General features: G+C 39.4%; 1 protein-coding gene and 1 long non-coding RNA gene across 3 annotated transcripts in view; one reads left to right on the forward strand and one right to left on the reverse strand.

Annotated features, from left to right (window-relative positions):
- Positions 1–25,683, reverse strand: part of SYNPO2 (synaptopodin 2) — a 171,300-nt gene that overhangs the window by 15,239 nt on the left and 130,378 nt on the right. Inside the window, exons 2-4 of one of the 2 annotated variants that reach the window (XM_019418489.2) lie at positions 22,404–22,555; positions 18,156–18,967; positions 13,536–15,718 (exon numbers count right to left, since the gene is read on the reverse strand). In XM_019418489.2, coding sequence (XP_019274034.2) covers positions 13,536–15,718; positions 18,156–18,967; positions 22,404–22,555 — 3,147 coding nt within the window. The remainder of the gene's footprint in view (positions 1–13,535; positions 15,719–18,155; positions 18,968–22,403; positions 22,556–25,683) is intronic. The other variant, XM_019418495.2, reaches the window with a different exon arrangement.
- LOC109248674 (uncharacterized) lies at positions 940–23,826 on the forward strand. Its single transcript, XR_002072193.2, has 3 exons — positions 940–1,327; positions 2,171–2,252; positions 23,425–23,826. It is a non-coding gene; the product is annotated as an uncharacterized LOC109248674 (long non-coding RNA).

Consider the following 25,683-nt stretch of genomic DNA (forward strand, 5'->3'; position numbering starts at 1 on the left):
TATTTGTAAAAAGATTCCTAAGTTACACCTGTCAAAAATTTCTGCTCAAATTTGTTTTGATCTAGTTCTTAAGTATTATGACACCCTTTCTGATAGTAGTGTTCAGACTTTTCAGCTCTATCCTTGTTCTTAACCTTGGCCTATTTTGGAAATGGTAATTCTAATGCAGGTAAGTTCCTTTTAAAATATGATTAGTAGACCAACAATTGTTGACCATCAGGAGTCACACAAGGGTATGACCTAAGATGGAGCTTTTGTGTGTGTTTTAGCTAGGAGGTAAGTCATCTCCAGATTCTTCACTTAAAGGGCTTAAAGGAGGCAGGGGCAGGAGGGACAATCTTCTACAATTTGTTACTGTGGGTCAGTTATTTCCAGGTGAAATGCAACTTCAATTTTGCAACTAGTTGCTAAATGCAGTTCAGTCTAGATCAGTACTTTTTTTTTTTTTTTTTTTTTTGCACAAAATGAAGCCTACATGTGACTTCGATACACTGATAATTAAACATTTATGCACCATTCATAAGACAGGATTTTGACATTGACCATGGTTGACCGTGCTAGGTAGAATATCATAGAAATTTAAACAACAAAAGGACAACAAAACAGAGGTTGAATAGTGACAGCAAAGAAAATAAATACTAAATGGTTCTTCTTTATAAAAGACTGCTTTCTGTATGAATGTATGATACATTTGACATAATCTTATATAATGGAACATGAGCACTCTACCGACAAAGGATGGAGGTCTAGTGATGCAGGTGAAATGATAAGCAGAGGCTACTGAAGTTCTGCTCTACAGCATGTCAGCTGTTTCTCACCTTACCCCAGGGTACCTTGTGGCTGCTGGGGCGTAGAGGCTGCTCTGGGTTTCACAATTCTCTCCCTCCTCCAGACATTATCTGTGTGTTTCAAGAATAATTGTGGGTAATTATAATTACACTTCGCGGATGCTAGAACCGAAGCAAATCACTCTAGTCATGGCTTCAAGAAAAGAAAAATTATTCTCTTCTAAGCTCTGCTTTTTCTCATTAGAGAAATGATGTACTTAATGTTTTTTATTGTTTATTATTTTTGAGAGAGAAAGAGAGAGAGAGAGACTGAGAGCAAGCAGGGAAGGGGCAGAGAGAGAGAGGGAGACACAGAATCGGAAGCAGGCTCCAGGCTCTGAGCGCTCAGGACAGAGCCCAAGGTGGGGCTCAAACTCACAGACAGCGAGATCATGACCTGAGCTGGAGTCAGCCGCCCAACCGACTGAGCCACCCAGGCACCCCTGATGTATTTAATTTTAAAGTGTGTTTCCTGTGGCAAAGATCCTGGAATTAAAGAGGTAAGGAACAGAGAAATTTTATTTTGTCAGGTTTTAAACTGAACTTGGCTTTTAAAAAGTATTGAACTACATCAAAATACTCTCAGAACCTAAAAACCCAGATTAAAAAAAAAAATTTTTTTAATGTTTATTTATTTTTGAGAGACAGAGAGAGACAGCATGAGCAGGGGAGGGGCAGAGAGGGAGGGAGACACAGAAACCAAAGCAGGCTCCAGGCTCTGAGTGGTCAGCACAGAGCCTGATGCGGGGCTTGAGCTCACAAAGCTGAGCCAAAGTTGGATGCTTAACTGACTGAGCCACCCAGGCGGCCCCCGTATTTTTTAAAGAAGATATTTATATAGCAAATTATAAAAAGTCAGAGATGGAAGGGATTGGAGATCCTGCAATCCAGCTTCCATGAGACATAGGAGTTCTTTTTACAATACACCTGATAGGCATTGCAGTGGTAAAGGCACAGGCTATGAAAGATAAACTTGGAGTCAGCCAGTGGGTCTGTCATTTTAGGACTATTTGTGTGACTTTGGGCAATAAACTTGGAGTCAGCCAGTGGGTCTGCCATTTTAGGACTATTTGTGTGACTTTGGGCAATTTTCTTAACCTCTTTGAGCTCCAGTTTGTTTATCAATTAAAAAAAAAAATAAGGGTAACTTTCCTCCAAATAAGGTTGTCATGAGAATGAAATTAAGTACATGTATTAAAGCTCTTAACATTTATGCGTCCAATATATATGTTAATTCCTTCTCCACCTCTTCCCCATCAAGATTTTGAAGTTTTAAGTTAAACTGAAACTTACTACCTTGTAACTTCTGTTCATTAGTCCTAACATTTCTTTTTCATCAACAGTGACGTTTACTCTCTCATCCACACCAGAGTTCCTCAAATATCCATCTCTCCTATCTCTCATTGGTCTCTTCTCCTCCCACTGGTAAGTAGACATTTATCTCATATTACGGAACTTCCAGAGGTCACCATCCTTTTTGTGTTAGAAATAAACTTCAGTGCGTCAAAGACCTGAAAAACAATACTGTTGTGGTAATCAGAGCTGCTACTCAGTGGGTCTACTTTTCCCTTTGTTCTGTACATTCTTCTAATATTTAAGCAGCTTCCGACTGATTTTGCATTTTGTCAATCTACCACACCATTTGACCATCTTAAAGTAAAGGCACAGCAAAAACATTGGGCTCTTTGTCCCTGTGATCCTTAAAGTACACAAATTTCTTTTTAGTTTTGAAAGTTTTAAATCATCTTTGTTTTCATTTTAAAAGGCTAATTTCTCTAAAATTCTCCTTCAGCCTAGATCCCCAAATAAAAATGTTTTCATGACTGCCGGAGAGATTTAAGTTAGGTATTAGTAAGAACATTTTTGACTGGAGATAACACACTCTATTGCCCTACAGCCAAGGGAACTCCCACAATCCCTTTCCCCAGAGATAAGAAAAAACAGCCAAGGAGCTTTGTACAGTCCCTTCTCTAGATGATAAAATTGTATCATTCTATTCCTAGAAATCTTTATTCTCAGCCTTGATGAGAAGCAGGGGGTCAGATAAAATCACCTCTTTATTCTTCTGTTTAAGAAAATAAGTAAAAATGAATGTTTAGAGCAAATTATTCACAAGTTTTAGAATGGCTGCCTGGGAAGCACTTTCTGAGCAGGAAGAGAGTTTGCTGCCATCTCCTGGACCTCTGGTATCAAGTCCAGTCTGCAAAGTCAGCACTTCAATGCCTGCTCACTTCAGACAAGGCATCAAGAGCGTTTGAAATCGGGTGCAATTGACAAGTCTGGCTGTGTCTGACTGGATAAACTGGAAAATTATTTATGGGTTTCAAAGAATAAGGTTGACCTAAGTGTTTTGTGGGTTAGAAAAGTGTTTTTCAGAGCGTGGTTCACAATCATTAGCATCAGAATCACCTGGGGTGTATGTTACAGGAACAAATTCCTGGACCCCACCCAGACCTACTAAATCAGAATTTCCAAGGTGGGAACAGGGTGGAGAAAAGGTCTTAATTTCCCCCGGGGAACAAGGGTTGGAAAACTGTGTGTTCGAACACTGTGAAGGCAATACTTGGCTAAAACCAAAGTGCTCTATATAAAGGAAATCTTATTGGTTGGTAAACTGAAACGTACAATTAAAATAAAAACTTCTAAGTGATATCATTTGCTTTGCTTTTTATTTCAATAATACCACCCACTGAGTTGTAACATTTCGCTGGATGTTTCATAATGTAGAATTCAAAATCTAGTTAGCTTTTTTGGGTTTATATGAAGAATTATAATTGGTGCCATCGGATGAGCATTAACAAGTGGTCCAGCGGGCAAGATCATCAATAAATTCTTGAGTGTGATATAAAGAATAAAACAAGACCTAATTGTGGAAGAACTGGTATGATGCTTAGCATTTTACTTATATTAGGCCAGCCTATTCTTTGGTGATTTTTAGCTCTAGAGGAAGGCTTTGTGAACATTTCTTTACCAATCTGAGGGCTATGCAATTCAAGAAAGAGATATTGTTTTTTACTTTTTAAGAAAAAAAATGTAATTAAATGGCACAGAAGGGAAACAGAACTAAATCCATGGAAATATATTTGAAACAAAAGCAATTTTGGCTTCAGATAAAATTTTCAGCATCTCACCTTGTTTTGATTTTTTTTTTTTCTCTTCAAGATTAAGTCCTGACTTCTGCTTCTGACTCATAAAGAGTCTAGAAGTACACCAGAAAACCCACCAAAATTCCCTGGGTTTTAAAGGCAGCTGGAATTCTAGGTTCCTCCCTACGTCAGTCACTCAGCTTCTGAGAATTGTTTTTCATCACTTGCTCTGTGAGCTGGGAGTTTGCTCTCTTCAGATAGAGGTTTCACTCTGTTTTTGGAAACTGCTCACGCTTCTCAGGCAAGGGGATCAATTACTCTAAAAAGGCCAGGTTACTGACCCTTTGTCCTGGGACAGTGTTGGGGAGGAGGGATAAGAACAGCTGTCTGCAGCGCCTTCAGAGGTCAGCCAGGTTCTGTCAGAGCCCCAACTGTTGCAGGGCTGAATTGGGGTAGCCTCGGCGACCAGGCTGCCAGCTGTTCCACTTTCTGTGTGATAGACCTATTTAAGCTTCAACTATCCTACCAGAACCTTACTCAGAATACCAGCTACCCAATTTTGAGAATATATTTAATTTACAAGCCTTTCGCCATAAGAATTCTCTTTATAGTGCTAAGTGTGCCCCCACTTGTTTTATTTAACATTGATACTTTGAATTGAACACAGTCCTTTACAGTGGAGTCTCAAAGCTGATGTTAAGGGTGTGTTGTTGTTGTTTTTTAAATATTGTACCAGTCTTTTTGATTCCTGGTCTCATTTTGTATATTATTACAACAATGCTACTACAACAGATGAAGATGAAGAAGAAAACAATTGTCCAACAGGCTGAATAGAGAGGAATATGACATATAAAATTTCAGTAAGAAAACAGAGAAGAAATGATTTCTCAGCAAAAGACTCTTGACAATAGATTATTTGTGTCCATAAGAGATTTATACACAGTGCTTCTGCTTTTTCTATTTTAGTTGTGTTAGATCCCTTAAACTGGAATTCACACTAACAGAAGAAAACAAAAGAGCTTGTTTAATCGTTGTGTGTGTGTTTTCCTCCTTGGAAGTTTTTGAAATAGTAGCTATTGTTTGTTAAGTGGCCTTTGCAATAATATTAATAGCTAACATATGTTGAATGCTTTCAATGTGCCAGGCACCGTTCTATACACAAAACACATTGATTCGTGTGATCTTCACAATGTGTGAGGTGCACCTACTATTGTCCTCATTTCACAGCTAAGGGCACTGAGGCTCAAAGAGGTGGAATCATCTGCCTAGAGTCTCCCAAGTGGCAAGAGGTGGGCCTGGGATGCAGCTCCCAGCAGTTTGGCCTGGGTCCACACTTACCCACTACAAGCTGTGCCTCTGTATGCTTGCTGTTTGTATGCATTGTCCCACGTAATCATAGGTGAATTTCATTTAAGGACTGGTTACCTTTTGCATCTCCTAAATCAAACCATGCCTTTTTAATTAAAAAACTGGGAGAAATGTTTTTCTGCATTGTTGTTATTAAAATTTGAGAGGTTTCTCTTCATCGCTATTCTTTTTTCCCTTTATTTACCTGGTATAAATTTACACAGCCCTAGTAAAATATGACACTATTTGGCTGGAAGTGGGTGTTTGAGGAGTTTGGTCTAGTGCATATCTGTTCAATGGTAACTAGAAAAATGTTAGACTTCCCCCTGCCAGTTATTGCATTATAAGCAAATAAGATAGGCCAGCAGAAGTAAAACTATAGCTTTTCCCCTCCCCTTGTACCTGCTTACAAGTGTCTATCATTTGGGGCTACCAAACTCTTAAGAAGTCTTTTTAATATTTCTTACTTTGATTTAGAAGATTTAAAGTAATTTTTGGGTTAGTTCTGAGACAGGTAAAGCTTATTGCTCTGATGGACAATTCGTTTTATCTGTGACCATTGTCTTGGGATCAAGAGAGGTAATGTAGCCTTGTGTTTAGAGAATGGCTCTGGTGCTTGATTGCTCTTCAGGCTTATCCCTACCTCCTTAGACAAGTTCCTTAAGTTTTCTTTACCTCAGTTTCTCATCTGTAAAGTGGAATGATCACAGTATCTACTTTATAGTCATTTTGTGATGACTAAAAAGTCACCATTTGTTAAGTGTTTAGAATGGCAGCCAGCGTATAAGAAGCCCTTGTAATTATCATCCTGTTAATGGCTCTATGATCTTAAATTAAGGCAGTGAAGCTCTACAAATATAATGAGGGGGTTTTTACAATAAACTCAGAAGTTCACATCTTCTCTCCTTGAGGTTGGTGATGGGAATGTTCAAACCCATGTTTGGAATCCATTACACTAGTTTCTCAGGAGATGTTTTCAAAATAACAATGAGATACAGGTGAAGAAAAAAAAGCTACTGGAAAAAACATAAGGTGTAACAATGTCCTTGCTGAGAAGTCTTTGACAGAAATACTGTTGAGAAATCCTCCACTGAGGACACTGTGGCAGGAAAGGTTTGCTGTCTCATGCATATCCAGGATAGACAAGCCAGAAGAGACTTCATGGAATTCTAAGTTTCCAGTGATGATTATTTTTTAGATTATAGTTTGAAACACTGAAAGCTTGTGACCCTCTCATCATTATTCTGTTTAGAATTATTCTTGTTGATATGTCTCAGTTATTATTGCTTTAGTAGCAAGCCAAGCTGGGTGCTGATTCACTATTTAATAAGGACGTTCCCTGAATTACACTTAGTCAAAATGGCATGAAGCCTAGGAGAGCACTTCCTTTTATATAAAGATTTTGTGCTTTATTTTTTTAAGTGACATTCCTTCCAGTCTCAGCCCATAAATATCACCTATTCATCCTGAAATAAAAAAATGAAAGAATTTGGGTAACTAGTACAAAATCACCGTAAAATCCATCTTTTTAAATTATTAAACAGATGCTTCTTTTTTCAGAGACTGTTTTTCACTTTCAACATACTATCATAGCATCTGATTTTATGAGCAATCTTGGTAAGGGGGTCCTTTCTAATGTCATTCAACATGGTCAAAGTCACCTATAAAGCCTCTACAGAGTAGCTCTTGCTAGTTTGGGGAGCACACAATTTACAGGTCTCAGGGAATGGTATTCTGGGGTCTAATGAGATGGTGGAAACCATGTGGTACTGAAGGGAGGGTCCAGGCTTGGATGTCAGACAAATGTCTAGTTCCAACCCTAACCTACTACTTATAAGCTTCGTGATTGTTGGACAAGTTTTTTAGCCTCTCTGAGCTTCAGACACCTACACCTCATCTGTAAATTGGGAGTAATACCTTCCTTTCAGGGTCATTCTGAAGAGTGAATGAAATCACACTGTAATTGTTTGGGAGTGCAAGTTCACATTGACTCCAGAGTCCACTATGTAACACTGTGTGATCTTGGACCAGTCCTTTAGCTTCTTTATGCCTCTGAATCCCAACTCTAATTTATAAACTGGGAATAATGATAGTATTAATTTCATAAGGACTACTGATTAAGAGATAATCTTTGGTGATTGCTGGTGGGGGGCAAAGGGGGACATGGTTGAAATGGTGAGGTGGTCAAAGGTATAAACTTTCAGGTTTAAAATAAGTACGCCTTGAGAATATAATGTACAGCATGGTGACTACAGTTAATAATGCTATATTATATATTTGAAAGTTGCTAAGAGAGTAGATCTTAAAAATTCTCATCACAAGAAAAAAAATTTATAACTGTGTGGTGATGGCCGTTAACTAGACTTATTGTGGTGACCATTTCACAATAAATACAAATATTAAGTCATTATATTGTACAGCTGAAACTAATATAATGCTATATGTCAATTATATGTCAATAAAAGAAAAGAGATAATCTATGAAAGTTGTTTGGCACAATTCAGGGCCTAAAGTTTGTGCTCAGTTAATGTTGGCTATTGTCATAACTTACAGAAAGTATTTAACACAGCTCTTGGCACACAGTAGAAATTTAATACATGAAGCCACCTCCTGTCTTTTCCTCAGGTCTCACAAGGTTGTCTAAATGACTGCCACAGCTTCCATCCCCATCCATATAATCCTGTTTTAGATCATAATACTTGACCCAGGGCCTTTGGGTGGTTTTGAAAACAGATTTGTCCACCAAATAAAGATATCAAAGATTCTCTGACTTCTACAATGTCTTCTTAAGGGGCACCTGGGTGGCTCAGGTGGTTAAGCATCTGACTCTTGATTTCAACTCAGGTCATGATCTCACAGTTTGTGAGTTCGAGCCCTACATCAGTCTCTGAGCTGTCAGTGCACAGCCTGCCTGAGATTCTCTCTCTCCCTCTCTCTCTCTGCCCCTTCCCCCGGCCCCCCATGTGCACGTTTTCTCTCAAAATAAATAAACATTTAAAAATAAGTAAATAAAATAAAATAAAATGTCATAGCCAGCTGGATGATGGCAGGGTCTATACCCAATCCAATACTTTCCTTTTTGATATTTATTCCCAAGAAGAAAAATTGTCTCTGTTTATATTCCTAGATTATACATTTCTTTTCAACTTTGAGCTAGTGTCAATCTTTTACTTTTTGTTTTGTTTTTCCATGAACAAATCATTAATAGTTAATGAGGAGCTCAAGAAATAGAGGCTGTGAAAGCAAGATTCCTCCATGGCACATATGAATGTTATTATGCTTCTGACTATTATTACACTTATTGAGGAATGAAGATAGGCTGGAAAGTATGTCCTTATGACTATTTTTATTAGGGACCCTGAATGTATATTTCACCAGTCACAAAGCACACATAATTTAGATAAACATATCAAGGATGATGTAACAGGGGTAAAAGAAATTCTATGTATCAATAACAAAAAATTATTTAAACTATAGGCCCTGTATAAGCCTAACTTTCTTTATACTTGAGATATACTTCATTAACCAGCAAATCTCATATAAAATCAAGAGTCTGAGAAATGTCTCACAGGATTTGATATTTTCAAATTAAATTTTTTCTTCATTCAATTGCCTCTGAGTAGGTAGCTCTGTGATTTCCAAGTGCCAAATGGTAATTTAGTGTAGACATACATATACCATAGAAACATATTAATTTTTAAAAAGTTAAGAAATTGGCTGTACCTGATAACATCAAGGAAAGGATAGGTCTGATTTGGGGGCTCCTCCTGAAGGCTGGTTTTTATTGGCTTGTTACTCCATAGAATAGCCTAAAATTTTTGTACTTTTTTTTTTTTTTAACCATAGAGGAAGAAACGGAGGCTGGCCTCTTTTAGTGATTTTGCCTGGTGTTTGGGTCCTGTGGGAATTTGCTAGTTTGCTTTATGGCCTTTAGCCAACCCTGGTGGGAAGTCTAGAGAAGAATTCAATTCTGCTTTTTCCCAGAATACTTGTTGACGAATTCAGCAGCACTGAAGTGTTACATGAGTCTTTGTGTCCCCCAGAGTCCAGTGATAAGGGGACATGAGACCAGTGAGGGTCAGTGTGTCAGAGAATATAATGTTGGTTCTTAGAATTTACATATTTTTCTCATGAACTTTTAGCAATTTTTAAAACAAACTCAACAACTCTGATTTTAGGAGGGAATGAGCACACAACCCACTGCCTCCCTTTGGAAGCATTTTAAGCATTTAGCTTTTCAGAAAACAATCACTTCTTTTTGATAACCATGACTTCAAATACCCTTCCTGCCAGGCCGGCTGTGACTCATAAACAGCAGTGGGTTTCAGGAACTCACCCTTAGAATACGGGTGCTTGCGGCTTCTCAACTCTATGACTGGATAAAATGATACACAGCAAGGGCTTTTGTCTGAAAGATTAAATCCACACTCAGACAGTAACAGCCATGTGTCTTCTGGGCTCTTAAGAGGCCTCCCTGTGAAAGTGCCATGGAGTCCTAGTGTTTGATACGCCTGTCAGCAGCCGAACGACCTTCAAAGTTCTTTAACCTAGTGGCTGTAAATAGGACAATGGTCCCACATTTGCTAGGCCACACCCTTTAAATGTGGATCATTTGTTTTTGACATCTCAGATGTGACTCTTGCTGCCAGGCTAGAATTTAGGCTTTGTGATAACACTCAGCTGCCCATGAAGAAGCCCATTTCTTGAAAGGGGTCAGCACTACCTAAAAGAATTTTAACCCCAGCATGCTTGAAAGAACTATTTGTGACTCGGATCAGTTTTCCTATAATTAAATGAATTGGTTCTTATGAAGATTAAATGAGATACATGTTATCATCAACAGTCATGCTAGATATATTTTGAAATACAAAGTTTTACATGCTCCAGAATGACAATCCAAATGTGACTCATGACACATATGCCTAAAAACTTATGCTTTCTACTATCAATGAATAGTCAAAATGTGGAAAACAGTGTGATTCTTCCTCTCTCACAACAGAATGTGTTTATTCTTGAAATATGAGAAATAAAATTGGAAATGTTTTAAGACTGAAGTGGCAATGCTCAGATCCCCAATCTTACCAGTTCTGTGACTCAGTTTACCCCCTATAAGACAGGAATCTGCCATATTTAGATTTACATACACCTTTCTTCCTGGAGTATCTAGTGCCGTGCAGACTCATCGCACAACAGTCAGGAAGAGAGGTTTGAGACATTATTAAGGGGAAACTCATGCTAAAAAATTGCATAAGGTCCTGCAGTAAGTCAGTGACTGTGACTACATTTTATTTTATATTCCGGTGCCTGTAAACTTCGCAGTGGGTTCTTTGGGATAAGGTACATAAGGCACCTAACATAACACAGGCACTCAGGAAATGATCATTGCTATCGTGGTGACGAAGAAAACTTGACTTCACAAGCACTCTGCTTGGAAGTTAAGCTAACAAAGGACAGAGGAAAAGGCAAGGTGCTAAAACCTAAACAAAACCTGCCTCCTCATACCTCACGACCAAGCAGTCAAACATCTGCTACCACAACAGAGCCAACAACACCCAGATCATACAAAGGGTTCCCAACGGGAGGGAAGCTGAGGTCATGAGTTCTAAGCCTCCCACCTGCCACACTGACATCATTCCCATAACTGCAACCTGAAAGGTGGCGCATACAGCTTATTGGGCATGCAAGTTCCCAGGAGGCTCTCTGATTGAGGACAAGTGGCAAAGGGAATCCCTCTTACTCCAGGGAGCTGGCTTGGTCCTTTTCCCTCCCACTGCCCCCATCTCATTGTGTGGTCACACTCTGCAGATACAGTCTGGGAGGATTCCCACCCCTCCTCCATAATGTAGGACCATCTGATTCAAGATGAGACCTATGTTTCCAATTCCCAAAGTTGTGGATGTTTGACTGCATGCCTGGCATGTTTCTGAGAAGCTTTTTGGGAACCCTATGACACTCCCAGTCATGCTAGTGGTGTGTTTAGTCATCAACTCCAAATAGTGGCTCTGCTAAGATTGCCACCTGTCCTACAGGAAATGGACTGAAAACACTTCTCATTCCTACATACCACAAACCCCTGGACAACTGGGAATACTTGTGGGTCATTACCATCCTAGGCCATATTTGAACTGGTGATCTCAAATTAACTACCTTGTGTTGCATTATCTTTCCTCTACTTCATGCCATTCTTTAAATGCTATGTCAAGAATGCAAAGTTATAAAAACGATCTTTCCTGCTTCACCTCAAGAAGCCTTTTTTGTTGTTGTTCTATTAGAAAAGAATGCAAAATGCACAGCATTTAACAGACTTCCTTTGCAGGGAACAAGTAATACTAAACAATAGTGTTATATAATGGATAGATTGCTTTTTCCTTTACCCTGTACTAATCTTCCTAACTGATTTCCCAAAAAGGCAAATGAGAGACCAAGCTACATCCTGTGGTTGAAACCTCTAGGTAAACTGCCCCCAAAGGCAATGGAAGATTTCCCAGAGAAAAAAGCAGAAGAAACAGCCCCATTGCCCTGTTGCTGACTTAATTCTTTTTTGTGTGTTCTTAGAGTTTTACAATGGGCAGCTTGCAGTTTTACAACGTACAGAGAAATGAATATGCTCACAAGAAGAAATTCGGATGTTTTGGGAACAATAGAAGAGACACAGCAGAGAAGTGACTTAGGTCAGAATAGCTCATCAGGGAAGATTATTTTTTAAAACATGTACATTAAACAGATAAAGAAGAAAGTAATATTTTAATAGGATAGTGAAAAATATAGCAGATTGACAGTGACAGCAGTAAAAGAACAGGAATACAGATATTTTCAGAGGATTAAATTGGTACCATGTACCCTCAAACCAGGCAAGTTGTTTGTTATAAGAGGTCTCTAAACAGATCTCCTGTATTGAGTAGATGGTTTTCCTTGAAGCTGTCAAAAATGCTTTATGGTTCTCTACATTAATTCATGTTGAATATTTTCCATGGTTGGTCAGACTTGGACTTAAAATAGACATGAGAAAGGTCTTCAGGTTTACTGTCAGTAACGTTATTAACTTCATAGCCAGCTGGATGACGGCATGGTCTGTGACCAATCCAATTTACAAGGTAACCTTGCCTGAATCCTCCTGGTCCATCAAATATAAATAACAAAGTGAAGGTGCGAGAATAGAATTGCAAGGAACAGTGGGAGAAGCAGTAGTCAGAAAGCAAAACAAACACAAGGAAAAACAATCTGTGAGGTCACTCAGAAATTAATCATTGTGTGTTCTCACCCTACGGCCTCCACACATAGGGGGTTCCTCGTGCTTCACAATCAGCCCCTGTAGTCAGTAACCTTTCATGCCTCAGTGATGTGCTTTCCCAAGGGAAAAATAAGAGTCATGTGTACCTTTATCTGCAGCCTGTTCACCCTTTTATACATTATTCTTTTATACTGTATCCTACCACTTGCCTCAGCTGAGGAAAACAAACTTACACTTTCATGGGCAATTGGAGATATATACATACTCAGTTTCTTAAGTAAACTGGGAAGAGAAGATAGAAATCCGTCTCTAAGGATAATTATCCCTCTTGCCCTATCTCATTTACCTTAAAGAAGTCTTCTGAAATGAGTTAATACAGGTAAAACATCTGGCAAAGAACCTAATACAAAATAAGTGTTCAGTAATTACTGACACCCTCTTTCTTACCCTTCTTACTAAACTATATACATTTCACAACCCCCAGAAGTACCTTCTCTGCAATATCAAACAGGTGGCTGAGGTTGACAGACCAGAGCTGATCCCTGTCCTCAGTAAATTTCTTATCCCTTAACACTAGTAATAGAGATAAAGCACTACTTAAAAAGGAAATCTCAGCCAATACATGTTATATTTTCACTACACTTGAACCTTTTCACCACAGGAGCACAGCTGTTACACTACATAAAGGCTGTGTGCAAGGTTTGATAACACTGATCACTGTCTTTCTCGTGACTAAAGCATAAATCCTAAGTATCCTGCTTACTTAATATAATGGCACATGTCTATTTTGGGGTGCTCCCATATTTTTTAAGTGTGCAAAGAAGATAAATATGTTTTAAGTCAATCTGAGTTAGATTTTTGACTCATTAAAAATATTATGCTCCTTGGACCCAGATTGGGAAGTGACATCTGAAATTAAGTAAGTTGAGGACTTGCTAGGCATTCTCGGGGACTCAAGTAACACTGCAAACAATTTGTTTCAAGCAAAGTGGACACTCAGCTTCGGCTACAAGATCACTCTTCCGCAATAGATGGTTTCCACACCTGAACTGTGACACCACTTTTCTTGGCTGAGAACTTCGGCCTTGGTGCCACAAAATAAGATGTAGAGGCTGATTCTTGCTTTGGAGAGGTGGGAATGCCCACGGGCACTGGCGACGCACTGACGGGCGAGGTGGCCTCTGCAAAGAAGGGATGCTGAGAGCTATATGCTGGGACCGAGTACACAGATGAGGCCTGCGCATTAGTGGGCGAGCCAGCATTCACTGGCCGGGGAGGAAGAGCTTGCTTCATGGCTGGCATCGAATTGACCTTGATGGATGACTTTTGGAGGAGGCCATCCTTTGCATCTGGAGGTTGGAAAGTAAACAAGGATGCATTTAGCTGGTATGGTTGGTGCTTCATGACGTCCAAAGCATTGAGGGGTTTTTTGCCCTTTTTCTTGCTTGTCTTGGAGGCCTGTGGGGCTGATGACTGAGACTTGACAGCGGCCAGAGGGTAGGAGGGGGAGTGGATAGGATTGTAGGCCACAGGAGGAGGTGCTCGGACGTTGGAGGAGTACTTCCATCCGGCCGGTAGAGAGGGAGTGGGAGACTGGGCGCGAGCCGCATGGGCCTGCACGGTGTCTGAATCCACCACGTACTTCTCCATCCTCGACTGCCTTTTAGCAAAGAGCTGGGCTCCTTTCCCGCTCATTCCCGGAAGCTCATTGGATGGTCCCACTGCACCAGCATGAGCGGCGTTTACTGTCGGTGCGGGAGCCGTTGGCTTCGGTGTGTAGTTCGGACTGGCCACTGCTGCCTGTGGTCCTTTGAAGGGACCAGCCAGGGTCAGAGCACTCGCGGGCCGGGCAGGAGCGTAGGAAGGCTGGGCTATTTTGATGGAGGAGACAACGGTGCCCTGCGATGGGTTGGACGTGGGGAAGGCAGGAGGTTGGCTTGGAGCCATTCCTGGGGACCAGACCGGAGAAACTGGAGTTACTGGTTGGGAGGACGAGGACTTGACTGCAGGTTTCGGAGCGACAGGAGGCGGAGTCTTTTGTTTGGCAGAGGAGCTCTGCATGAAATTACAAGCCTCTGCTCCTAAACTGAGGTAGTCTTCTTCGGGTCCGGAATCGCCTCCAGCTCCAGCTCCCTTTTTGCCTTCTGAATTTTGAAGAAGTGACAAGAGTTCAGGATTCGGGTTCACCTTGGGCTCTTTAAAAGTGAACATGGGTTTTGTCGTGCTCCTCCTTTTGGCCTCCTGCAATATTCCGGTTCTTTTTGCAGGCACAGCGATCCTTTCATCCCGGGAAGCTATCCGCTCAGATGAATCGTAAAAGGCTGGCTGGGACCACGGGGCAGGCTGGGGCCACGGAGGAGGCTGCGCTGGGCCAGCTGTGGGACTCGACACTGCTCTGGGGAAGCCCTCAGGTGGAGGTGTGACCGCAGAATAAGGTGGAGGCGCAGGGAAGTCCGCGATGGGACTCGTCATATTCCGGGTTGGGGAGAAGGGGGCTGCAGGCTGGCTCACAGACCCCGGGAAGGGTTTGGCTGTTCTGTTCATAGGGACCGTCCTCTGGGCCTCTGCCGTTTCGGACACCCCACTGAAGCCATTCTGTTGGGGCCCATGGCCAAGACCATGGCTCACCTCGATGTAGCTTCTGCTCACTGAGCTCTGCACTTTCACAGACTCTTCTTCCTTCCTCTGGTAAGAAGCCATGGTTCTCAGGCTGTCTGTCTGGGCAGCATCTGGCTCTCTGCCTGGCACTCCTCCCATCCTCTCCTCCTCTCTTTGGGCCGTGATTTGATCCATTCGCTCCCTCCTCTTGGCAAACATGAGGGCACCCTTGCCCGTGGTGTCTGGCAGCATCTCCATCTTGTCCCCTCTGTTCAGTTTCTTCTCGATGTCCACTAGTCCAGAATCCCAGTCAAAGTTCACAACTTGTGCACTGCCGTCAATGTCAGACAATAACTCTTCATCCACCTCTGATTCACTCGTGCCCAGAAATGCTACTTCACAGTTGTCTTCTTTGTCTCCTTCTTCCTCCTCGTCTGCCTCTCGCTCAAGCTCACCGGTGCCGTAGCTGACTAGGGTGTATTTCTTGGCCCGCCTACGACGCTTCTTAAACATCAACACCCCCTTGGAGTTGGGGTTGGGGGCGTCGGTTAGAAGGAGGGCAATGCTTTTGCATTTAGATTTTGCTTCTTTCACCTGCTTTTCGGATAGGCTTTCACTTCTCCTGAGCCCTAGGGAATGTACAAAAATTATAGTGAGTTGGTGAATTCCAAGAAGACCTCAGAGCAACCCAGAAGTCAACTCTCCTGGGGAAAAGTGAATATGAAAAAAACATGCTTACAATTAGCCACTGAGTTCTGAAACAATCTAACTCATTTCTCTCTCTTATTTATTTCAAAATGTATACTTTTATCATGACATGCAATGATATACGTAACTACACAATGGTCTGTTTCACTTGCTCATATAAATACATCTTTACGTATACTGACTAGAATATACATAGCATATGGATCTTTATACTTGGACAATAAACGCTGGCTACTAAATGTCAGTTAAGGGGATGTAATCCAAACTAAAAAGGAAATAATTTAAGGACATAATATTTTCTGTAAAACAAGTTAAGACATACCTTGTACTTCCATATTTAAAAAATAAAATGTCAATATAAAACTGGTTTCAAGCATTTTTAAAACAGGGGTGGGGAGGCAAGAAACTTTTATTTACCTAAGTGTTTTAATGTAATGAATTTAAATATTTTTCTTCTTCTTCTTCTTTTTTTTTTTTTAACTTTGACATCTCCCCCAGAGTCTTTGTATTCATGAAGGCTGGATTAATATACGTTCAAAAAACAGAATGAATAATAACTGAAGGCATTGAATCAATAATTGCTAATAATTCAGAACACTGAATCATTGTGAATACATATAAGAAATTTAAGCTAAAAAGCTGTCTAGATAAATTTGTTTGAAAAATTATTGCTATTTTGGAAATACAACACTACTTCAGTGGCAACAAGAGTAAGTGTAAATCTTGGGGAAATTTAAAAATTATGTGACTGGTAACCCTTAACTGCGGGGAAAAGCTGATGCGGGAATTAAATCATTTAAAATGAGAGTTTGATGGTTTTAAAGTAACAAACATTTATATACAAATTTTTAATTTTATCATTATGGTTACAAAAATAAATTGGTGGAAAATTAACTTATAGCATCAGTTAATTGTCATCATGTATATAATAATAAGGAGCATGATTCACAAGTAAGTTCTGAATTCTTCAAAATAGTTACATGGAAATTTCAGGAAAACCTGTTGAATATTTTATGATTAAAAATTAGCTTTTTTTTGTCACTGGAAAAAATAAGACTCAATGATTCATTTTTTAAAAATAGAATAGAATCAGAGTAAACAGTTTTATGACAAAGTTACAGATATTCCCTGGCAATCAAATTTTATTTGGAGAAAGTAGTAGAAAGTGTGATCATGCCTAAATGTAATTCCTCTTTCTGAGTAGTGTTACACAACTTACTACTGAATTGACAGTCACAGTTGCACGGTTGTTGCTAAAACTTCACGGTCAACATGTAAAGTATGTGAATGCTGCCTTAATACACTTGTCTGATAGGCTACAAATGTGAAGATGCATACAGATGCTTCAAGTACAAGGACGATTAACAGCACTTGCCAATAAAGCTACAAATGGTTATGCTAAAAATACGCTTTGAAAGGAATAACGATAGGTTAGGAGATTTCCTACGCTACTTTGAATAACTGAGTTCATTACCGTTGTGTGTCACTCATACATTCAAGTGCCTTTGCTGGTCAGCCTTTACCTCCTCAAATGGAATTCCAAAATTTGTTTAAAAAAGAGAGGGAGAGAAAAGAAAATAATAAAAATCATAAAACCTAACTGCCATTCTTATCCTCATTCTCCTTCTGGTGATCACTCCCCTGGGTAAAACAAAACACCGTCAACAGCCTTGAATTTAAATATATTCTGTGTTTGGGGGCATTTAAATGCCTCCACATGGCCCTGGAGAATGACTTCTGTGTCTAGAAGGTAGATGAAATGCTGTGCAGTCGAATGAAGACCTACAAAACGGAGAGGCTCATGTAACTGCTCAGTACTCCACATGTCCTTGTCCATCAAACTCACTTCTGCAAGCATCATCAAGCTGCACAATGATTTTTTTCAAAATGAGGATCTGCTTTTAATATCAGTGGTGGAGCCTGCATTTTAAAGACATCTCTCAGAAGTAGACACCACGGTTTTTGACATTTAAACTCAGAGTCCGCAATGACTTCAAATACTCCCCTGTGACATTTTACCTGAAATATTACAACATTCTGAGACAAATCAAAGGGACACATTTAACAATATTATTTTCTTTAGCAGCTCCTGTGCCTTTGGGGATAAAAGAAATTGCATTAAATAGCATTTAAATCTACTACTAACTTCACACTTAGTGCCTCCATTTCAGAAATTGGTATTCTCCACAGTTTCACATTTCTTATTCTGTGCATTAATAATTTTTTCAAATCACAAGGAGACATGAGAAAAATCTTAAAAAAAAAAAAAAAAATCCATGTAAGGGAAGCAGCAGCAAAAAGCCTTAAGCTCCCAAGCCCCTTCCGATAGCCCAGCAGTGGCCCCAGAGAAGGACTTACGTGCGTGACGCGCTCTGTGCTTGTGAGGTCTGCTGTGATCCCTTTCCAAGCGTGGATCTTCTCCCTGCTCTGTGCCTTCTGATGAGACTGCAAAGGATACCAGAGAAGGAGGTGCTTCTGACTGCCCTCCTTCCACTGGAGAATCCACACACCCCTTTCCTGCCTGAAGCCTGCACCCTTCCGTCTTCTGCCTGTCCAAGCAGTCGAGTATCACTTCCACTCGGGGCAGCCCCTTGTCTCCTGCTTCATTTCCCTGGATCACTTTTAACTCTTTGCCACTGGAGATCTGGATTATCTTGCTGGACCTCAGAGAAGGCTCCCCTTTCTCATTCGTGGGGACCGAATTTATGTGGACAATCCTGTCGTGTTGTAAATAAGGATCTGGGTCAGGAGACTTAGATTTTTCAGCTCCCAGGAGAGCCACCACGGGGACGTTTGTGCCCTTGTGTCTCTCTTGTGAAAGGGACAGTTGTAACTCAACCACAGGGCCTGGCTGCCCAGCTTCTGCCTTCTCCCTTAAGATAACCTCCTCTGCTAAGCGTCCTCTTTGGGAGTCGGGCATGTAGGGAGCCACATGGTAGCTCAGGCCTGTTTCTTCTTTTATGCTCTCAGAAAAACCAGGACCACTCCCTTGGTCCTCAGTCAGAGGAACTCCACTCTTGATCGAGGCAACATAGAACTCTCTGTGCTGGTTCTTTGTGGCTGGTCGAATCTGCAGAGTGGTACTTTCCACGCACCGCTCATGGGTGGGATGCTCAGGGCTTTTGTTTTCAGTTTCAGAGATGGAAGTCTCATTTACTCCACTGGATGGTCTGCACACAGAAAAATCAGTCCAGATGGTTAAACTGGAGTGTGTTACACCTGCCAAAGAACTTCCCAACACTTTTATGATACATGATACCGTCAAAATATTTCCTCCTAAATGTCAACTGCAACATATTTGAAAGCAGAAGTTGGCAACATGTTTATCTTATTACTTAAGGATCTTCCAAATAAACTTTTCTTTAAAGCAAAGCCAAAATGCTTACAAAAGATTATGGAACCTAAATCCATCCTAAATTCAGCTTTTATTTTTTAAAAGCACAGGTTATAGCTTCATTGATGTCCTTTATCTGTAACTATTTGCATGTTTTCAAATAACCATGTTTGTTCTAATATGACAAAGCATTTCAATGTCTTACTGACTAAGTTTAGGTCTGAACACTATGTCACATAAACATATTCAACAGCTTCAGAACAATATTAATATACACATAATTCAAGTAATCCTTTTAGAGGCTGTGCTTTCCTGAAAGGAATGAAATAGAAGCTGTTTTTCAAACTCCAGTGAGCATGTGTTTTGTAATAAGTGGACCCCAGCCCAGTACTCTTGTGTAAAGAGAAATCCTTTCCATGCTGCAATGAATCATTGAGTCATGGAGTATTTATAATCGGAGATGTCTCCCCTTCTCCTGTTTGAACCTGTGTCTTGGAGCATTTCCTTGTAGGATCTCTGAAATCAAACTGTTCTTTATCTCTCAGCTAAGAAGTCCAGAGCTGCTCACCACAATCCTTTGATTCTGACCTTAACCATTCTCAGTTGGTTTTGCAAACCTAGGTTTGCAAGAAGCAATGCCAGTTTAAGAGTCAAATGACTTCTTGCTAAAACTCAAAATTCTAACGGCTTTTAGAAGAGAAGCATCATTTACAGAATAGCTGTAGGTGATGCCTTCATGTCTCACATTTGTAAGTTCAAAAAAAAAAAAAAAAAAAGCAAAAAACAGCAGTGTCTATCCCTGCCCCTTTTGTCTTCCCTCAAAATGCACCCTGATTAATGCCAAGTCATCACTTGAAGGGAGTGAACCCCTACTCAAGGGGCTACCCAAAGGAATATATCTTAGAATCTATCTGATAGAATTTCTAATGTTCAAAACAATTGCTCCTAACCTTGCTTTTGACTGCACTTAGTAAAAGAAAACTGAACAAAACAATAAAAAACCAACAATCAAGTGAAATGAAGTTTTCTCTAAGGAAGTAATCTGTAAAGTTTCCCAGTAATTAAAAAAAAATTATAATATAGCATTTTAAAAACATGGTGATAGCAAATTAGATCTTTCTTATATAGGAAATGATGAATACACTCCATGCAACTAAATTTGATGGTACCACAAGGTCAGAGAGTGTTAATTTAGGAAGCCCTCAGATGGAAGTAGATTAAATCACTTTGAATTATGTTAGCAATCAATTAGGAAGCTGAGAAGAGAGTCATTTGAATTTATTCCAGGCTTATAGACTGTAATACAGGCCAATGGTTTAGATAAATGTTAATATTTACTGGTAGCAGAAGTAAAATGGATGTACAAGAGTAAAAATCATAAAAGCAACAGAGGTTAGAGATTTCATTTCCATTCAGCCTACATAGGTACAATGTTCAGCTATCCGGAATGGTTGTAGTGGTGGTGGTGACAATGATGGTGATGATTGCCTTTGGGCTGATTTTAATTTGAGATTCCATTCGAATCTCATCAATGATTTATTTTGTAAAAGTCAAAATTCTTAAGAGAAAATAATAATCATATTTCCAATTATTAAAAGTAGCAGAGAACTAGTTCATTTATTTCTGAAAGCAAATACGTACCAGAGGCTCGGCTCTAAATCACCAAGGATTTTCCCAGTGATAGCCACTGTAATCAAAACAAGAACTAGCAGGGAATGTCCCAGACCACAAATATGTTCCAAAGAAATTGGCCTCATTGACAGAGTAAGGACACTAAAAAGGGAATAAATTGGATAAAGGTTTTCCCCCTATTTGGGATATGATTAAACTTTTACAAAGATGGACGTCTTTGATACCTCACAGATTTATGCATGAGTATGGCTAACACTGTGTCCACACTTGGCAAGCTTCCCATTAGTTTCCTTATAAAAGCAAATGGTAGCTTTATAAGTAAGTAGGATCCTAAATATTGGGCTTGAACATTGGGCTTGATGGCTAAATATTTAGATGGGAGATTCCAAGAATAATGCTATATTTCTTTTATTTTCACAAGATTATGGCCTTACTGAGTTCATGTGTATATAGAAATGGAACCAATAGTGAATGATTATCAGAGGGGTAATGCTGCATGTAGTGTTTCTGCAGAGTTAAGACAAAACCTGGAGAGCTTTAAATTCTATGTGAGATGTCCTCTGACATCTTCTTCCTGAAGGCTCTCTCCAAGAAGCCAGAACTTTCCTTTCCGGATTCATTACAATGTAATGGTCAGAGCCTCACTTGCAAAGTCAGTCTGAATTTGCACACAGTACTGTGATTTGCACACTGCAAAAACGCTCATGCTATAGTTTTTTTTTTCTTTTTTTGTGATTGCCCTTGTTGTATTCTTTTTTTTTTTTTTTTTTTTAAGTGTTTAAAGTTTACTAGTGCATTTTTAAGCCGTTAGGTGGGAAGGGTGATATTTGGAGAGACCAGAGTAACAAGTGATTTCCATTAATAGTCCCAAAACCTTTATTCTAACCATCTGCTTTTATCCATACCCAAATGCTTTTACTGGAGGTCCTGACAAGCAGAAATCTAGCTGCTTTTAGGGTTTTTGTTGTTCTTTTCCTTCTCCTAGGCATTCTCTTTCTATAAAAACTTATTGTACAATATAATGATTTAACACTTAAACACTTTTTAATGGAATTTATTGCTGCTATTTTTAAAAATTTAATTCCAGTATAATGAACATACAGTGTTATTATCAGTTTCTGGTGTACAATATAGTAATTCAACACTTCCATACATTATCCAGTGTTCATCATGACAAGTGCACTCCCTAATCCCTGTCGCCTTTCTCCTTCAACCTCCCACCCCCGTCCCGTCTGATGGTGTCCATCAGTTTGTTCTGTATAGTTAAGTTAAACATTTTTAATTCATCTGTGAATCTGGAATTATAATTTAGTGATCCTGACCCACCACAAAATCTTGACCCTGAAGTATTAAATTACGTTCAACATACTGAGCTTTCTAAACAGCTAGTCTAAAATACCTAAGATTTTCAACAAAGTTCATAAAACAAAGATTTTCAAGTTAATTCTCAATTAACCAGAAAATTAAGTTGATTAGAATTGCCATTTTTCAAACATGGTGGTTCTTCTGTTTAACTAAACTGACTTTCTACAGAGCAACCCCAATTTCCCCATAAATGACAAATTATATAGGTAGTAAAAGCTGTAGTCAGTCCTATCTAACTTCAAGAGAAAACATATAATCCAACAACTCTTTTGTACCTTTTGATGAGCATTTGTAGAGAGTCTGTTATGCTCTCCATGAGCTTGATGACCTGGGGGTAGGTAAGGTCTGCACAAGGGTTGCCATTGATAGAAACCACTTCATCCCCCTCACAGAGCCCAGACCCAGAGGCTTTGCTCTGGCTTCGGATCTGAAAAAGAAAGCAAAAACACTGCCACTCTCTCTGAGAAACTTTTATTCGGGAGAGGCAAATAGATCTGCAAACTATAACATTAACTCTGGTTTTTAATCCACCTTTCGACCTATAAGACCACTTTACACACTTCTTATCCCTCTCACACACACAACCCAATATGTACCATCAAGTCAACATTTAATTCATAGCATTGTAACTAAATGGAAAAGGGAAGTAAATCTATGACAAAGGAACTGGAATAAAAAAAAGAACAGAGAAAAGTGAGGGCAGACGTATTAAAAGAATTGAGTTTACATTAAAAATAATTATGTCACATTGTGAAGTCTGACGCTAGTCAGAAAGTGACTTCTCACATTAAAAAAAAATTTTAAAACCTTTTCCATTGCTGACGTGGATGGAGCACTGACTTTAAGAAGGAGATACAGGGCAGGACAGTTTAAGGAGAGCACTGTACAGCTAAATGAACTAATGAAAGCCATCCCAGCATAATGGGGAACTTAGGCAGCCAGGATATTAAGAATAATGTGAAAGAGAAAAATCCTTTATTGAAATCAACTATGCAAGTCTTGATACTAAGCAAAGTTTAGCAAAGAGGAAAGAAAAAAAAGATTATTTTGCAAATAATAAAAACATCCCTGCTATAAAGATTGCATCATGTTCTTGCACAGAATGACATGGAACAAAAATTGAAAAAAAACCTAAAAGAGAACTTTCAGAACCTGGAAAGGAGAAATTCAGAGGACAAGAATAATGACTGAGAGCTCCCACCAGCTCCTTAGTGAGGAATAATTGGAGGTTTATATCCTGTAGAATTATGATAATGGTATAATGTTATGCTGATTATTCTCCCTTTGCCTTTCCAGGTTCATTCTCCACCCTCTCCACTCTCCACCCTCCGGGCACTGGCCTCTAGAGACAGCACAGGCTGAGCTCCTCAGTGTGCCCCTGGTTGGATTTGGTCAACAGGAAGCCCCAGTTAAGACATCAAAGAGCAGAGGAATGAGAGGTCAGGTAGATGTTCTCCCTGCTGAACCTGCTGGGTCACGGTTTGGCAATGGTTCTGTTCCTCCATCTAGAGAGTCATAGCTCCTCTACGATGCCTTAACTCTTATGTTGAAATAACACATTCCATCTTCTTGTATCTTCAGGCCTAAAGGTAATAGTAGTTTCTGCTTTTTATCTCCCAGTGCTTCAGTATCATCTGTTGGTTCACTTAAACCTGCCTTTAGTCCCTGCATTATATTATTTTTAATTACTCCTTTGAGCATGCCACCTATTTCCTGCTGGGACCCTAAGTGATACTAATGTGTTTAGGTTTCATTTTATAATGTGAGTTTAATAGTTTTCAATGAACCATGTAACATGTCATACAATTTCAAACTTAAGAACACTTTCAGATACTACTGTAGATGTTTTCTACCAAGATGATCCCTTTTTATTAAAATCAAGATTCTAAGTCCAGACAGCTCAGTCTGGTAAGCAATGCTTCTTGAAGAATATTTTCATAGCCAGGTTCATTTTAGGCATGAAACATATATCAACTTACCTACAACAGTTGCCCACTGATTCTTGCTAAGGTTTTAATGATAATCAATATGTTGACCAACATAGGCTTAAGTTTATATCTCCTGGCCCATTTATTTAAAAAAAAAATGTTTAATGCTTAGTACTTTTGAGAGAGAGAAAGAGAGAGAGAGAGAGAGAGAGACAGAGAAAATGAGAGTGGGGGAGGGGCAGAGAGAGAGAGAGAGGGAGACACAGAATCTGAAGCAGACTCCAGGCTCTGAGCTGTCAGCACAGACCAAAATCATGGACCGTGAGATCATACTCATGGGGACCAGACTCATGGGCTACAAGATCATGACCTGAGCCGAAATCAGATGCTTAACTAACTTAGCCACCCAGGTGCCCCTCTCCTGGTCCATTTAAATTTTAAGTGGTACTCTTGAAAGTAAAAGAATACCTTTAAGTGCCAAAACTATGACACTATTGAAGTTTGAAGTGATTCAGTTAGTTTTGTTCTGGGATGATCTGTCCATTGATCATCATAAATTATAATCTAAAGTGGCTTTCCCTTTTCTAATAAATCTATCTCATTCTTATTTTTTGGAAGAACACACTAGTTTATTGCAAAATGTTAAATGAATTCAATATTTCCAAGGCTATAAGGAAGCAACAAAAGAAATGAGAAAAAGAATATGCACCCAGTTTTGAAAAATATCTATTTAATTGCCAAATATATTTGTTTTGTTTTGTCTTGCATGAAATAATTAAAATAAAGAATCACAAGAGAGTTGTTTATAAATCAGGGATAAAACAATACCCAATAATGAACACTTAAGTTACTGTTAGAGTTATTAGTTCACATTTCAATCATCTAAATTTATTTATTTATTTTTTTATAAAATAAGATTAGGTGGATAACAAGGCATTTTTTGAAGTATAAACCCATTCAGTCAATTGAGTCAGAAGTACTAGAACACAGAAAATTCAGCTTATGGAGGACCAAAGAGGTTTTATATTTATAAAACAGATGTATCATTGTACCCCTCAAGGCCCAATCTTATGTGTGAGGACAGGGGGTTTCCCTTTGTCAGTAATAAGTTATGTGAGTTTTAAGCAATTCCATGGGTTTGCAGAGCAAGTTGAAAAATTGTCCTTGGAAGATAAATAAATCCCCAAGTTAAGAGAGCTGTCTATCATCCAAACATGTGTTGCTTGACAGGAAAAGTACCGTTCATCATTATGCCTGTCAAGTGGAGCTTTTAATGGTATCCAAATAAGCAAAAGCATTATGGTAGGAGTAGTTAGCATTCCTTCAGAGCATGCATTCTGAGGTCAACATTCATTATCAACTGCTGTGATTGTGTTTCACTGACCTTTTACATTTGTCTGAACAGCAAGAAATATTTTCCTCAAGGACCATGTTAAGTATGATGATACTTCCCTTGCCACAAAGGTTTCTCTGTAGGACTATTCTTTCTCCATTTTTAAATGGACTAGCAAAACAAAGATTGTGTGACAGTGTCTATTATGCCCAGACATATCTTTTGCAGTCAGCAACTTTACCAAAATGGTTCTGTTATAGGTTCTGTTCATATGATGGATAAACACTTATTAGT

This window comes from Panthera pardus, unplaced genomic scaffold, assembly GCF_024362965.1.
Source record: "Panthera pardus isolate Hobbes unplaced genomic scaffold, ASM2436296v1 HiC_scaffold_13, whole genome shotgun sequence".
Classification (NCBI taxonomy): domain Eukaryota; kingdom Metazoa; phylum Chordata; class Mammalia; order Carnivora; family Felidae; genus Panthera; species Panthera pardus.